The sequence below is a fragment of the Vidua macroura genome, chromosome 2, assembly GCF_024509145.1.
Source record: "Vidua macroura isolate BioBank_ID:100142 chromosome 2, ASM2450914v1, whole genome shotgun sequence".
Lineage (NCBI taxonomy): Eukaryota > Metazoa > Chordata > Aves > Passeriformes > Viduidae > Vidua > Vidua macroura.
In genome coordinates, this window is record NC_071572.1 from 54,027,273 (window position 1) to 54,040,020 (window position 12,748).

General features: G+C 35.8%; 1 protein-coding gene across 3 annotated transcripts in view; it reads left to right on the forward strand.

Moving 5' to 3' along the window:
- The window catches only part of PCDH9 (protocadherin 9), a 675,647-nt gene that overhangs the window by 428,113 nt on the left and 234,786 nt on the right, over nt 1–12,748 (forward strand). For 2 of the 3 annotated variants that reach the window (XM_053969241.1, XM_053969252.1), the window contains one exon: nt 11,551–11,752. In XM_053969241.1, the coding sequence (XP_053825216.1) occupies nt 11,551–11,752 (202 nt within the window). The remainder of the gene's footprint in view (nt 1–11,550; nt 11,753–12,748) is intronic. The other variant, XM_053969258.1, reaches the window with a different exon arrangement.

Below are 12,748 nucleotides of genomic sequence, written 5' to 3' on the forward strand. Positions count from 1 at the left end.
TAGCATGTGGAATCAATTGGGATAATGATGTTAGTTTCAAAATTAAAATATTCTTGAAATTGCATCTCTCCCAGGATGCCCTAGCTTAACCATATTATCCTTGACAATCATGTCCACTCTCAGTTTTTCCAGTGTGGATCCATTTATCTAATGTGACAGCTCTAGTGCTCCTTGTGTTAATAGATGTACAGCTGCTTTCTAGAATCATAGCATGCAAACATTCTTGTCCTCAAGAGCAGTGCTGCTGCCGTTTCTGCTTTCTGTGCTTGTAGGAGAAGACACAGCTGCTGACTCAGAATTAATTGTAACCCAGTGAGTTGATAGTGACAGATACCCATACATGCCACTACTAGTTCAGGAAGCAATGTTCTAATTTACTATTCTCCAATAACATCCCTAAATTGAGAGCCTTCTTCCTTTCCCTCCTCCTGTCCCCATGCTAATACAAAATATCCTTGGAGTCTTTATGAGAATTCTGCTTTTTTTCTGCATTTTTTAATCCTTGCTTTATTGAGGATCCATATAATCTTAATTGAATTTCCTCAAACTCACATAAATAAAAGTGAAGATTTCCATCATGATGTCACTATGAACACTGATTAGTTTACAGTGTGATCATTTACAGGGCCTTCACATTTTATTTTTTGCCTCACTCCCCCCCACCTTTTTTTCAGTTTAGGACAGTGACTACCTTTAAAGCTCTTTGGTACAAACTTCCTAGTGGATGCTGGTCATTTGTTGTTAAATCTGAGGATTTTGATGTTTTTCTTCATTTTACATGCATTATTAAAATGAAAGCATTCAAATCAGAGATTAATTCTAGTATAGAGCAAGGGCTGCATCACCCCAGACAAAAGATTGTTACCTTCACACAAGATCCATGGCCTGCTTGATTTCCAAGGTTATATGTGATACTAAAGAATGCTAATGGAATAGAATACTAAAGGGATTTTTATCACATCTGCCTTTTGCTGAAGATCACTGTAAAGTTTCCTGCTTCCTGGCACTGCAGAACTCTGCATATCTTCTGTAGTTACTGACAGTGATGGAACCTTAAATACACAGTACTTCTGTTGCACAGTAATTTTAGGCTTCAACAGTAAGATGCAGTGTCAGTAATGATTGTTGACATCATACTACATGTATCATTTTACTCAAAATAATTAATAAGCCTTAGTTGATGGAACACTTCTGCAACTCAATTAAATACTATAAGCATAATTTATGTTGACATTATACATGTAAATGCAAATATAGTAGTCAATTTTTTCATATATGAAAATAATAAGGTTACTTTTATAAGCAGCCTCCAGATAATGTATAGTCCTGAAACAGGAAATATTCTCAATTGTTCCTTCTCATATTTAAAAATGTGATTTATAGGTTAAAGTAAGTCCCTGAAGCTTTATTATTCCTTTCACATTATGGAAGCTGGATGAATTTTACAAAATGTAAATCAGGGTAAATATATTATTATAATTTAACTTGTTAAATCTCAGCAACAGCTGTTTCTGCATTTAGTATTTCATATGCATTATTGATCAACACATGCTTTTACTAATGTAAAACTTCTCAGAGTGTAGAGAAGTTATGCTGGTTATTGTAATTGGTACAGTGCTTCTGAAATGCTTCTTCAATTGAGTGCACTTGTAATATGCATTATCTGACATGCTAGGAGTACCTCATCACCAAAATAAAACTAAATAAATAAATTGAAGATCGTTGAAGTCTTCAAATTACTAGAGATCACATAAAATACAATTCTATTGCAGCTAAATTGTTTATATGTAAGCCAGTCTGCTATATTTTTGTCAGTGAGATCTATTATTTCAGGGTCTTGCATCTTAACTACTTTTCTTGAACACAGGTAAAATTTTAAGCATTGAATATCTAAAGTCAGGTGGCTAAATAGTTATGAACATAGTGCAAGATCTACACAGGTTAATTTGGGGCATTTAAATTTGAAATCACTGAATTCATGTCTCTCTAATGTCGAAGGTTATAACAACAGAGTTGTCAAAGGAATTAATCTGTGTTACATCTTCTAATACATGCCCTAAGTTTACCTTGTCATCTATATTCAATAATTGAGTACAGGCATTCCAAAAAGGCGTGGTACTGTTATTTTACAATTATATATCTTTTAGGATGGCATGAATGTTCATTAGAGCTACCTTTCCTCCTCCATTAATTTTTAATTTTTAATAGGTATATACAATTTTTTTCCATTTCTAGTAAATCCTTTCTCAGGCTTTTTCTTTCCACAGAGTTTTTGGTAAAAATATGCAATAAATATGTCAAGCTAACATGGTTTACTAATGTCTAGCCATTTGGGTGAATAATATTTCTGAACATAAGCTTAGTTTTCTACTGGCAGCACACATGGCTATTTTCTTTTATGTTGTATTGTACAGAAGTTTCCATCTTTTCTCTCCATTTTCCTTTCCTGCATGCATCTGAGATATTAATTTTCATAATTGTAGGCTTAGAACCGATTTTCTGTGTCTCAGACAATTAATTCAGGAGGATGGGGGTAATATTTAAAATGTTCAAAATTTCTTAGTGTTTTACCAGACTCCAAAGTTGAACAAGGTAATGCTCTGATTTAGACTACATTAAATTTAACACTTAGCTTTCCTGTCATGTCAAATTTACCTTGCAATCAAAATGACTTTAGATAAATAGCAATGCTTATTAAGAAAAGGACTATTTGCCTTTTAGGTAGATATTAGGAAGGCAAAACTTAAAGCATATGATAGTCCTGTGTCCAGTGTCTCTAGTTAAAGGTTTGTCAGTCTTTTGAATGTCCAATTAAAAACAAAACCAAACCAAACCAAACAAAACAGAAAAGAAAAACCCGAACACAAAAAATCCCCAACAAAACTGAGGAAGAATTTATGAAATAAAGACTATAGTTTCGTGAAATAAAATGAAGGAACATCACCACATAAACACGGGGAGAATGTGATATTGCCTCAAAAGGTAATGGAAACCACAAGATTTGACTGCAAGTTTTTCTTCATTCACTGTCTCTGAAAAACTAACACAACTCTCCAGCCAGATAGGCTCTTTGTTTTCCATGTTTAAATGTGCTTGGGACCATCACACTGTCAATTCCTACCTAGTCATGTGTCAGACTGTAATTAATAGTGTTTTTCACCTTTATGAAAAGGCCGGTCCTGTGCAGCTTTAGTAGCAAGACATATAATAGGTAATTATATTTATGTTTCCTTTTAATAAATACATTGAAGTGTAATTTACAGATTTCTATGAAATTTTAATACTGAAAAATTGAGAAGAAGAAATCAAATTATTGTCTGGTATAGCAACAATTTACATTCTGAAATCAATACCAACATTGTTACCTTAAGGGGAAAAAGAAGTATATACTGAGGCATTCCAGCAATTTATCTGGATAGCATGGTATGAAGAAGTAGCATGAAGGGGCTGTATCAATTGCTTTTTCTTTTTTTCGTTCTTAGTTTAGCTTGAAAGATTGGCCAAAACCCTATCTATCTCCATTATCTTGGTTCTGTGGCTAAGATATCAAGATGAGCATGGAGAATGGATTATCCCCTGCAAGCAGAATCTTTGAATAAAGACTTCCACGGGGACTGCATGAGGAAGAAACAGCCAAGAAAAAATAAATGTATTTCTCTTTGCAAATTGCAGGGATCTACTGCACAATTTGTACATAACACAGATTTGAACCAAGTTTATCACAGAAAAGCAAGAGTGGCTTTTACTAAGAAAGTAGATTGATTTTATCTCAGATTTACATTTTTTTACAAAGTTCAGTGAAACATGAAAGAAAAAGGTGTGTATCAGTGAGCTGAGTTATACAAAGCCCTGTTTGAGGTGCTTTGTGGCCTTCTTGTGAGATACACTACAACAGTCCTTGACTGATCTTTCCAAACTGGAAGAGAATGTGGATTGTATATTTTAGGGGCCTTTCACTAAGTCAATCAGAACTGCAAAATATAACAAATTATTGTTTATTTATAAAACAAAGTGATACAGCAACCATATGTTAGTTCAAAGACCTTGCCAGTTCTTTCTGTGGAGCAAATACAAACATACGTATGTTTTGTTGAAACTGTTACTAATCTGGTTTTGTGACTTGGCCTTCATTCGCAGGCTTGATCTCATAAAAAAAAAATCCATGTTGTAGTACACAAAATGAGAATCTTTGTTTTGATCCTGGAAGGAACAAACTTTATGAAACAGACATCTTCCACAGAGATGTTTGGAATTAAGCATAGATTTTTCTTGCATCTTTACATCATCTTAAACTTGTGCACAAGCAGTATCTCCTCCATAATCATAATTTAATCATCATTTAATCATCCCACCAGCATTTTAGGGTATTTGTCTACTGTTTACACTTGATTTTATTTTAATATGCTTCTCCTCTGACTTCTTTATTCATGAGTGAAGTTTCAGTAAATTATGTCAGGTGTATATTCTTCTGTTTCTTTTCCATAATAAAGATAAACTGTTTGTTCAAGTTTCACTTTTAAACCTCCCTATCAACAATCTTTCCATAAGGAAAATATTCCCAGAATGTTTTCTTTGAAGTTGTTTTTCCTTCATAATATTTGTCATCTTAGCACAAAGAAAAGTTCAGAAGTTCAGAAAAGAAAGGGAAATAGTTTTAGTTGATGAAAAATCTCTATATCTGAAATAAAATATTTCAGTGACAATTAAAAAAAAAGTCATGCTTGAATATATATTCTGATATGCAGACCTACATCCCATTCTGTAAAGTTTAATTTGACTTGCTGTGAACTGGATGTTTTAGTGGCTTCTTCCTGCTTGGAAAGTCAAGGCGAGAAATCAAGGCTTTTCATTCACGACTGTATTCAGTGAAGAAGTTTAAAGTACCTAATTTGTAAACTCAAAATGCAGCTTGGCTGGTTAAAATTCAGCAGGTTCTATTTCTAGCTACCCAGTGTAGAAATGTTTTTTTAATTACAATTTGGTCTATAACAGTGGATAGGATCTGTAGCCAAATTTTTCCCTGTGAGACATTCAGCAATGGAACAATAGTATAATTATTTCTGGGATTCCTGATTAGCAAAAACAATACAATAGCTGTACAAAGCTTGAAGGTTTGGTTTTTGGAGTAAAAAAGAAGCAAAATCTCCTCTTAATGCTGATTCTGTAACTTGCTGTATGATTCAAGTACATAATTGGAAATAAAATGCGTATTAGAAGCTAGTGCACAATGGAAAGAATGGAACAATTTTGAAACCTAGTGCTTACACTTCCTACATTAAAGTTCTGTTTCCACACAGCTCATAACTCACCTGCCACAGGACATTTCAAACACTTGATATCACATGGCATGATTTTTCGTGTACTTCAGGCTTTTAGCACTCGGGTCAACAAAATATCTTACATTATTTGCAGCCCACTTTCTACCCATGTATGAGTGTGTCTGAGAAAATAGGGCAGCAGTGAAAAAGCTTAGTCTCATAAGTAATGCCTTAAACTCACTAGTATTTGAGTACCTTTTCTATAAATCCATGCTGAGGTACAATTTCTGCCAATTCTTTTAGTTATGTAAGGACTTCAGTATTGTAAATGTATGCTCTATGCAACTTTTCCAAAACCATAGATTTGTATGAGAGGAAATTAGAAACTGTAGTATCAGAATACATTTTATACAGCTAAGATTGTCAAAAAATAACGTACTTCAGTACAAAATTATGTTTTCAGCTCTGGGAAAATATAAAATGGCATCAAATACTTCCATATTTTCTTTTATTTTCAGTTAGAGTTGACAGAATCACAGAATGGCTGAAGTTGGACAGGGCCTCTGGAGGGCGTCTAGTCAACCCCCTCATCAAGCAGGGATAATCACAGCTGCTTGTCCAGAGCTGTGTCCAGATGGCTTTTGAATACCCCCAAGGAGGAAGACTACACATTGTATCTATGCCACTTGTGCCAGTGCTCAGTCACCCTCCCAGTAAAAAAAAAGTTTCTTGATGTTCAGAACCTCTGGTGTTTCAGTTTGTGCCCATGATTATCTGCTCTGTCATTGGGCAGCATTGAATTCCTCATATTAAGAAGGAATGAGAAAAATAGATTGAGAGAGTATGTGGAAAGAAATATGAGAAGCTGCAACACGAATATATTTTTAAGTTTTTTCAGTATCTCCAAATAAAGTATATTGACAAAGAAAAATGCATTCTGCTATGTCAAACACAAGTTCTACTTTTTTGTACTTGATCAGTAAGATTAGAATGTCCCCATCCTCTGCCATCCATTCCTCATCTCTATACCAGAGACTGTGTTGCTATTTTTATTGGCATTTTCAAGTACCACAGCTATTACTTATATTCCATAATTTCACAAATTACAGTTGTTAGAATGTACTAGGCACCTATTTGACTTTGTTGTAGCAGGAAAAAAGGAGCCAGACCAGTTTCATGTGTCTTTGATTTGATATAATTTGGTTGTTACTATGTTAAAAAAGTGTTAGCTGGCTGACCACCTGGTCCGATAACAGGGAAAAAAAAAAACGTGTTGCTACTATGCTTGAACTGTCCTACTTTCAGCACAAGAGTTTGCTATCTATTATCACCATCTGAGATGGTGTTTCTCTTGTGGGTGTAAAGTCATGCTTCACCTAGATGAACTTCATGGAATCTGCTGCAAGAGGTGATTGAAGGAGAATGATTTCTGATTGTTTTCCTGAATTTTAAACTTAGCCCAGGTTCAAAAACTCCACTGAGTCTAATTGTTCTGAATTATATATGGAAGTTGCTTTGACACAGGTAAAATTATATTGCTTTGACTGAATTCTCTTTTCAGTTTTGGGTTTCACAAAACAATGACGTGATATTTCCTGATTAAAAATAAGGACTGACTTTTTTTCAGGACCTGAAGAAGACCCCTATTCCTCCCCACCAAATGTTTGTTCATGACTGAATATGTCACCAATTTTAGATGTGAATTTTGGCCAAGTGTTGAGACATGAACCATAAACTTACCTCATGCTGTTTGTAATCCTACGTATGTTGTAGTGTAATTAAAATTGTAATTACTTGTTATCGTTAGTCCCAGGGTTGTAACAACTATAAATCTCATTACTCAAAATAACTTGAATCTGTCTTCAGGTAAAAAGAATTCAAACCTGGATTTTGTTACATGAGCGGTAGATAAAAATGATAAAAATAGTAGATAAAAATAGTCTAAGCATGTTGGATTTTCTTCTGAAAGAAGAGTTCCCCATCTCTACTGTCATGGTGACAAGAAATTCAGTGAACAATCAATGAGGAGCTCAGTGCTGGATCTGGACCATGCATCTCATCCTGTGATGCGTGCTTCTGGTGGAGAGTCTTTGTACCTTGCCCAAGCCATCTGTGCATGGTGTGTTGGTGTGGATCCACTGGCAAACTCCAAGCTGGACCAGCCAGGAGTAGGAGGCCCCAGATCTGGGTGGGAGTATCTGGCAGGCAGTGGGGTAATGCTGGTATATGGGGGGGACCCATCAGTGTGGCCTGCCAGTGGGACAAGTGTGTGAGTGCTGCATATAGTCAGTGAGACCAGCTGGGAACCTGTGGGGTTGGTAAGGGGGACTGGGATCTGGGCAGGCAGAGGGCTTGTGCTGATGCTAGGGAGAGCTGTAAAGGTGTTTGTGAACCTGGAGAGTGTAGGGTGTGTGCTGCACTTGTGACTTTCTGCCTCTGACAGCCCAAGAGGAGAAGGAGATGTGTTCCTGTGTGACTTTGCCTGGTGTGAGTCCTGAATGTAGGGGCTGCAGGGGCCAGAGCCTTATCTGAGGCTGTGTAGCCACAGCTGTGGCCAAATCAGTGTCTGTGTGTGTGTCTGCATTACACACTCAGTCTTGGTGCTGCAGCAGCTTTCCTAGCTTAGAGATCCTAGGCTGGGCTCCAGCAGCCAGGCAGGAGGGTTCTGGACCAGGCAGTGGAGGCAGTGGCCACATATCACATTACTTGACACTTGTAAGCTCTCAGTACATTGAGGACAATCTCTCTTTTCAGTTACTGATATGCCCAAGCTTAAACATTTGCTTTGAGTCTCTTTTTTGCAGAAAGCTTGTTCCCCTCATTGTTTTGATAGCACAACTCAATCTAAAGTTTCTTTATGGACTACATGTTGTCCATCCATCATCTCTGGAACTGGGTCGCTGTTTACATGACCCTTAGTTTTTTTATAAACCTTTGTAATGATTTGTGGATTCCTTAGTGGGCGGCTGTTGTGAGTGAGAATGGAAACTTCAGAGAAAATTTATTAGAGAAGCCCTGCTGTTAAGTCATGGGGTGCAAAAAGGCCCCTTTTGCTTTCTAAACTTCTCAGAGAGGAATTTAGCTGTCACTGGATCCAGTCTTAACCCCAGACTTTGTCAATGGTTTAAGTAACTTTGTCCCACAGGATTAATGATGGCAAATCAGATACATTTGTATAAAGATTAATTAATTTATTATTTAGATGACAAATGATTAAACAAAAGATCTTAATCAGATTTATTTACTACAGAATGTAAAAGCTAAAACTACTAGCAGTGTACAGTATAGGTACAGTGCACTATATCAAAGCTATTAAATAAAGCTAGCAAAAAAGAAACCATTATTAAGTAAAGATTGATAGAACTCACCACACCAATGCTCATGGGCAGATCTCACTCAGCCTCAAGGAATATTCTTGAATGGGTTTCCCCACTTCAAGGGAGAAAACTTCATACACTCCAAGAAGGAATATGTGAGAGGAACCCAACCATGTGAAAGTGGACTGGACTTCTAGAGTGTATAATGATTGACTGCCAGTCATATGTCTCTAGGTCTCCTTAGCAGCTTATCTGTCAAATATTTGCCTCACTATCAGTATCTTAATTTGGAGTTGGTGAGCCAGACTGCTTTTTGCATAATTCAATGCCAAAACCTGCACATGACAGCATCTCTCAGCCCACCACTGATAGCTTGCAAAATAGGGCATTATTTGAGTTGACCGTATTCCAAAGCAGATCACCCTGCTGCAGTGGCTCAGAAAGGCAAGACAACTTTTCTTTCATCATTTAAAGTATGGATTTAAAAAATAATAATACTATCATCTAAGATGCTGCCAATATAAGTGTTAGGCCTGTGTTATTTTCCTGGCTAACTGGTCCCTGTCACTGTCAGTATAGAGTCAGAGCAGATTTTGTCTAGTATGAGGAATTTTTGTTACCCAAGATCAGTACTTTTACTTTATAACTCATTAAATAGGACATTTTTGTAATTATATATTCTTCTGTTTATTTAGGTGGTTAATTAGTTATAGGGGTTTTATTATTTTGCAGATCCTAAAACTTAATTTTTCATCTCTTCCCCTATTTTAGGGCTTAATTTTCTCAGTCATTCATGTCTTCTTATGGAGTCTTTTAGGTTTAAAACAAATGAAAGCAATCTCCTTTCCTCAGATCATAGTGTGACCTGGGGAGGGGGTAGGGGTAAGGAGATGCACCACCACAGTTTGCCACTTGCTACTTTGCTAGTGACATAAATTCTTAGTTTGGAATAATGGATTGCCAATTTTATCTTTCTGAAAGTAGTTGAAGAAAGAGAAGATTTTAAGTTGTGTAGTTAGCTACATTTCTGTTGTGCTCATATTGAAGGGGAAGAACAGGATACCAACTGGAAATTGTTCAGGGTGGTAGTTCCAGAACAAAAAAGTTGTAAGAAAAAGTAACAAAGTGTGAGATTAAGTTTTTCTTAGTGACATATATAGAGTTAGGTTCTCTGTTGATGTAATGAATACATTCAATGACTCAGAGGATCTATTTGGTTTTCTACAGCTGGATTCTAATCCTAAAGCTAGAAAAGGAACTTAAAAGCAAAATACTAATTATAAAATCACAGCCAAGAGCAAATAGTATTACATTTTTTTCTATACTAAATAGCACAGTAATCTAAAGTTGACTTAATCAACTTTATATCCACCCAAGGGAGATGAATAAAAAGATACCTGGTAGATTATATTGATCATTATATAAAATGGTAGCAATTACCATTAACAAATAGTCTTTAATAAGAAAACATACAGTTAGTACTATTAACTTGAAGTTTTTCTCATTAAAAGAAAAATGAAAAAGAGGCAGGAGGAAGAAAAGGGAAAGTTGGGGCCTGATGCTGTTTCAGGATGGATATAGGACATGTGATGTTAACTACTTTAAATAGTGTTAACTACTGGAAGATGCCTGTTGTAGTATTTTCCTAATGTTTCCTTCTCTTCTGGTCTGTAGAAATCTTGAATCATTAGCTTAGATATACCCCATAAATTTCAGATGACTAATATTGATAAGAAATAACCATTAAACTAAACCGTTGCTATGTTTAAGACAAACTTTGTGAATCTCTACTTTATCCTAAATTAATCTAGAAAACCAGACCCCTGAAGCTGCCAATTTTTTTTTTTTTTTTTTTTTTTTTTTTTTTTTTTTTTTTTTTTTTTTTTTTGTGGGAAGATGTGCTTAGATTAACTGCTTTCTTGAGGTACTCTTAAACTAGCTGCTTCCGATCCTTCAAAGTTGCAGTATTTTGATCTGCGAAGACCTGTAATATTCCTTTCATGTATCCAACAGTCATGGTTGCTAAAGAATTTGCAGTGGTGGTATCATCTCTGAAGCTCTTGGGGAATCACTGTATCATTCTGTGGCCACAATTCAAAAGTCAGATTATTTCTCCAGATGAGAGAGGTTCAAAATCAATAACAGTTAACTAATCTAAGTGTATACTGAAGGTTTGTTTTATTTTTTTTTTCTTTTTAAATGGCTATAGGTTTATTTTTTAAGAAGTTCAGTAAAATGTGTAATTCTGCCTCTCAGTCCGTGTTTTTTTATACAAACTCTGTGCTGTTTTATTTTTATTTCTCTTACCAAATTGATAATTGTTTATTCTGTCATTGCATTTTGCGATTCTTTGCTGACCACTGTGAATTCACACATGTATTATCAATCCTAATTATGCATTTTAGGTACATGACTGCTATCAGTCAAATATAGACAGCTATTTTTCCATGCTACTATTCCTGAAAGATGACAACCATTTTTATGGGTTTGCTTAGCTTGGTGGATGTCCTCTTTTTTCCAGTTAGAATAATGATAATACAGTTTTTAACCTCAGAAATATATACTTATTAAATTATTGGATGTCATTTGCTTTTCATAACATAGTTTGTAATGGTTTATGCTTCTCAGAGAGAGGTTTTTTTAATAGAAGATATTTTGAAAATAATGAGAAATATACCTAATTTTCCACTGATCAATTTCTTAGAAGAAGTTTACTTCACAGATGAGCACATACAGACCTTTGAAATTTGGCTCTCCCATCTGCCAATTTCCCATCTAAAAGCAAGCCAGAAAAAAAAAAGAAAAGAAAGAAAGTCAAACCAAACCACAAACAAACTGCAATCAAACATGATAATAGCAATTGCTTCATAAGCATTGCCAAGGATCTATTTGTATGTCAAAAGTTAAAAAAAAAAATAGTCAAGAGAACTGAAAAGAAGAGCACTAATCAGTGTGTCCTGTGCTCTTCTTTGTAGTCCCAGCGCCGTGTTACATTTCACCTCCCCGATGGCTCCCAGGAAAGCTGCAGTGACAGTGGTCTGGGAGACCACGAGCCAGTGGGTGGTGGAACCCTGATCTCACACCCTCTCCCTCTGGTTCAGCCGCAGGACGAATTCTACGACCAGGCTTCACCAGACAAGAGGACTGAAGCTGATGGCAATTCTGACCCAAACTCGGGTGAGTCACCACCTTATCTCTGCTTATCTGAGTTGCTTTGCTAACTTGGTACTTTCTTTTTCATCCCTTTGAGCTTTGCAATGGTAGAGATGTTTTTAGGCACGTGCATGAATATCTAATCATATTAGCTCATAAGGATTGTTTGGAAATAATGTAGTTTGTCTGAAGTGCCTCATGTTGTAATTTGACTGTGGAGAGAAAAGTATATCCAGTAGAATAAATGGCTTTGTACTAATTGCAGAGTAAGTAATAACAGCAGGGGAGAAGGATGTCCTACAATGTTTGCAGTGCTGTAGCTATTTAGCTTTAGACTTTGTTTTAGAAAAGTAATTTTAAATATCAATTTAAGTTCAAGGACATGGAGGTTGCACTGTCTTTTAGACTAACAAAGAAGTCAGTAAATCAGTGAAGCACTGAAAAATTGAAAGAACCCAAATTTCTCAACAGCCTTACAATTCCCCCTTCTAACATTAAGAATCATAGGGTTTCTTTGTTAACTTGGAATGGCATGATTTATTGGAACTGTCAGATACAGGTTTTCATACAAATATTAAGGATGAACTATTTGATTTGGGAACTTCTGCCTTTCTCTTCTGTCCTCCTGTATAATACATTTACATTATTGCTGTGTTTTTGTGAGAGCACTAAAAAACTGAAGCAAGATCTTAACCAATAGTGTGACTAGTATTTTGACATTGCAATGTGGAATGTGGAGACTTAGATATACTGAAAACAGGGAGGGGGAAGTAGCACTGCTCTTAAGTTTCTTGGTTTTTGTCTAGAATGTGAGACAAAGGTTAAAAATCTTATCTGTGCTCTTGGAAGGTAATTGAACCTGAGTTCTCTTGCATCCCAGGAGTATAGAATTAAGAAATAGTTTCTGTCTTTGGCATTTCTCCCTTTTGTATAGATGATTAAGTTGTCACTGGGCATGTACAAACCAGGAGAGAAGGTGGCCTTGGGATCTGATGAACAATATTAAGGTCCATTTCCTCA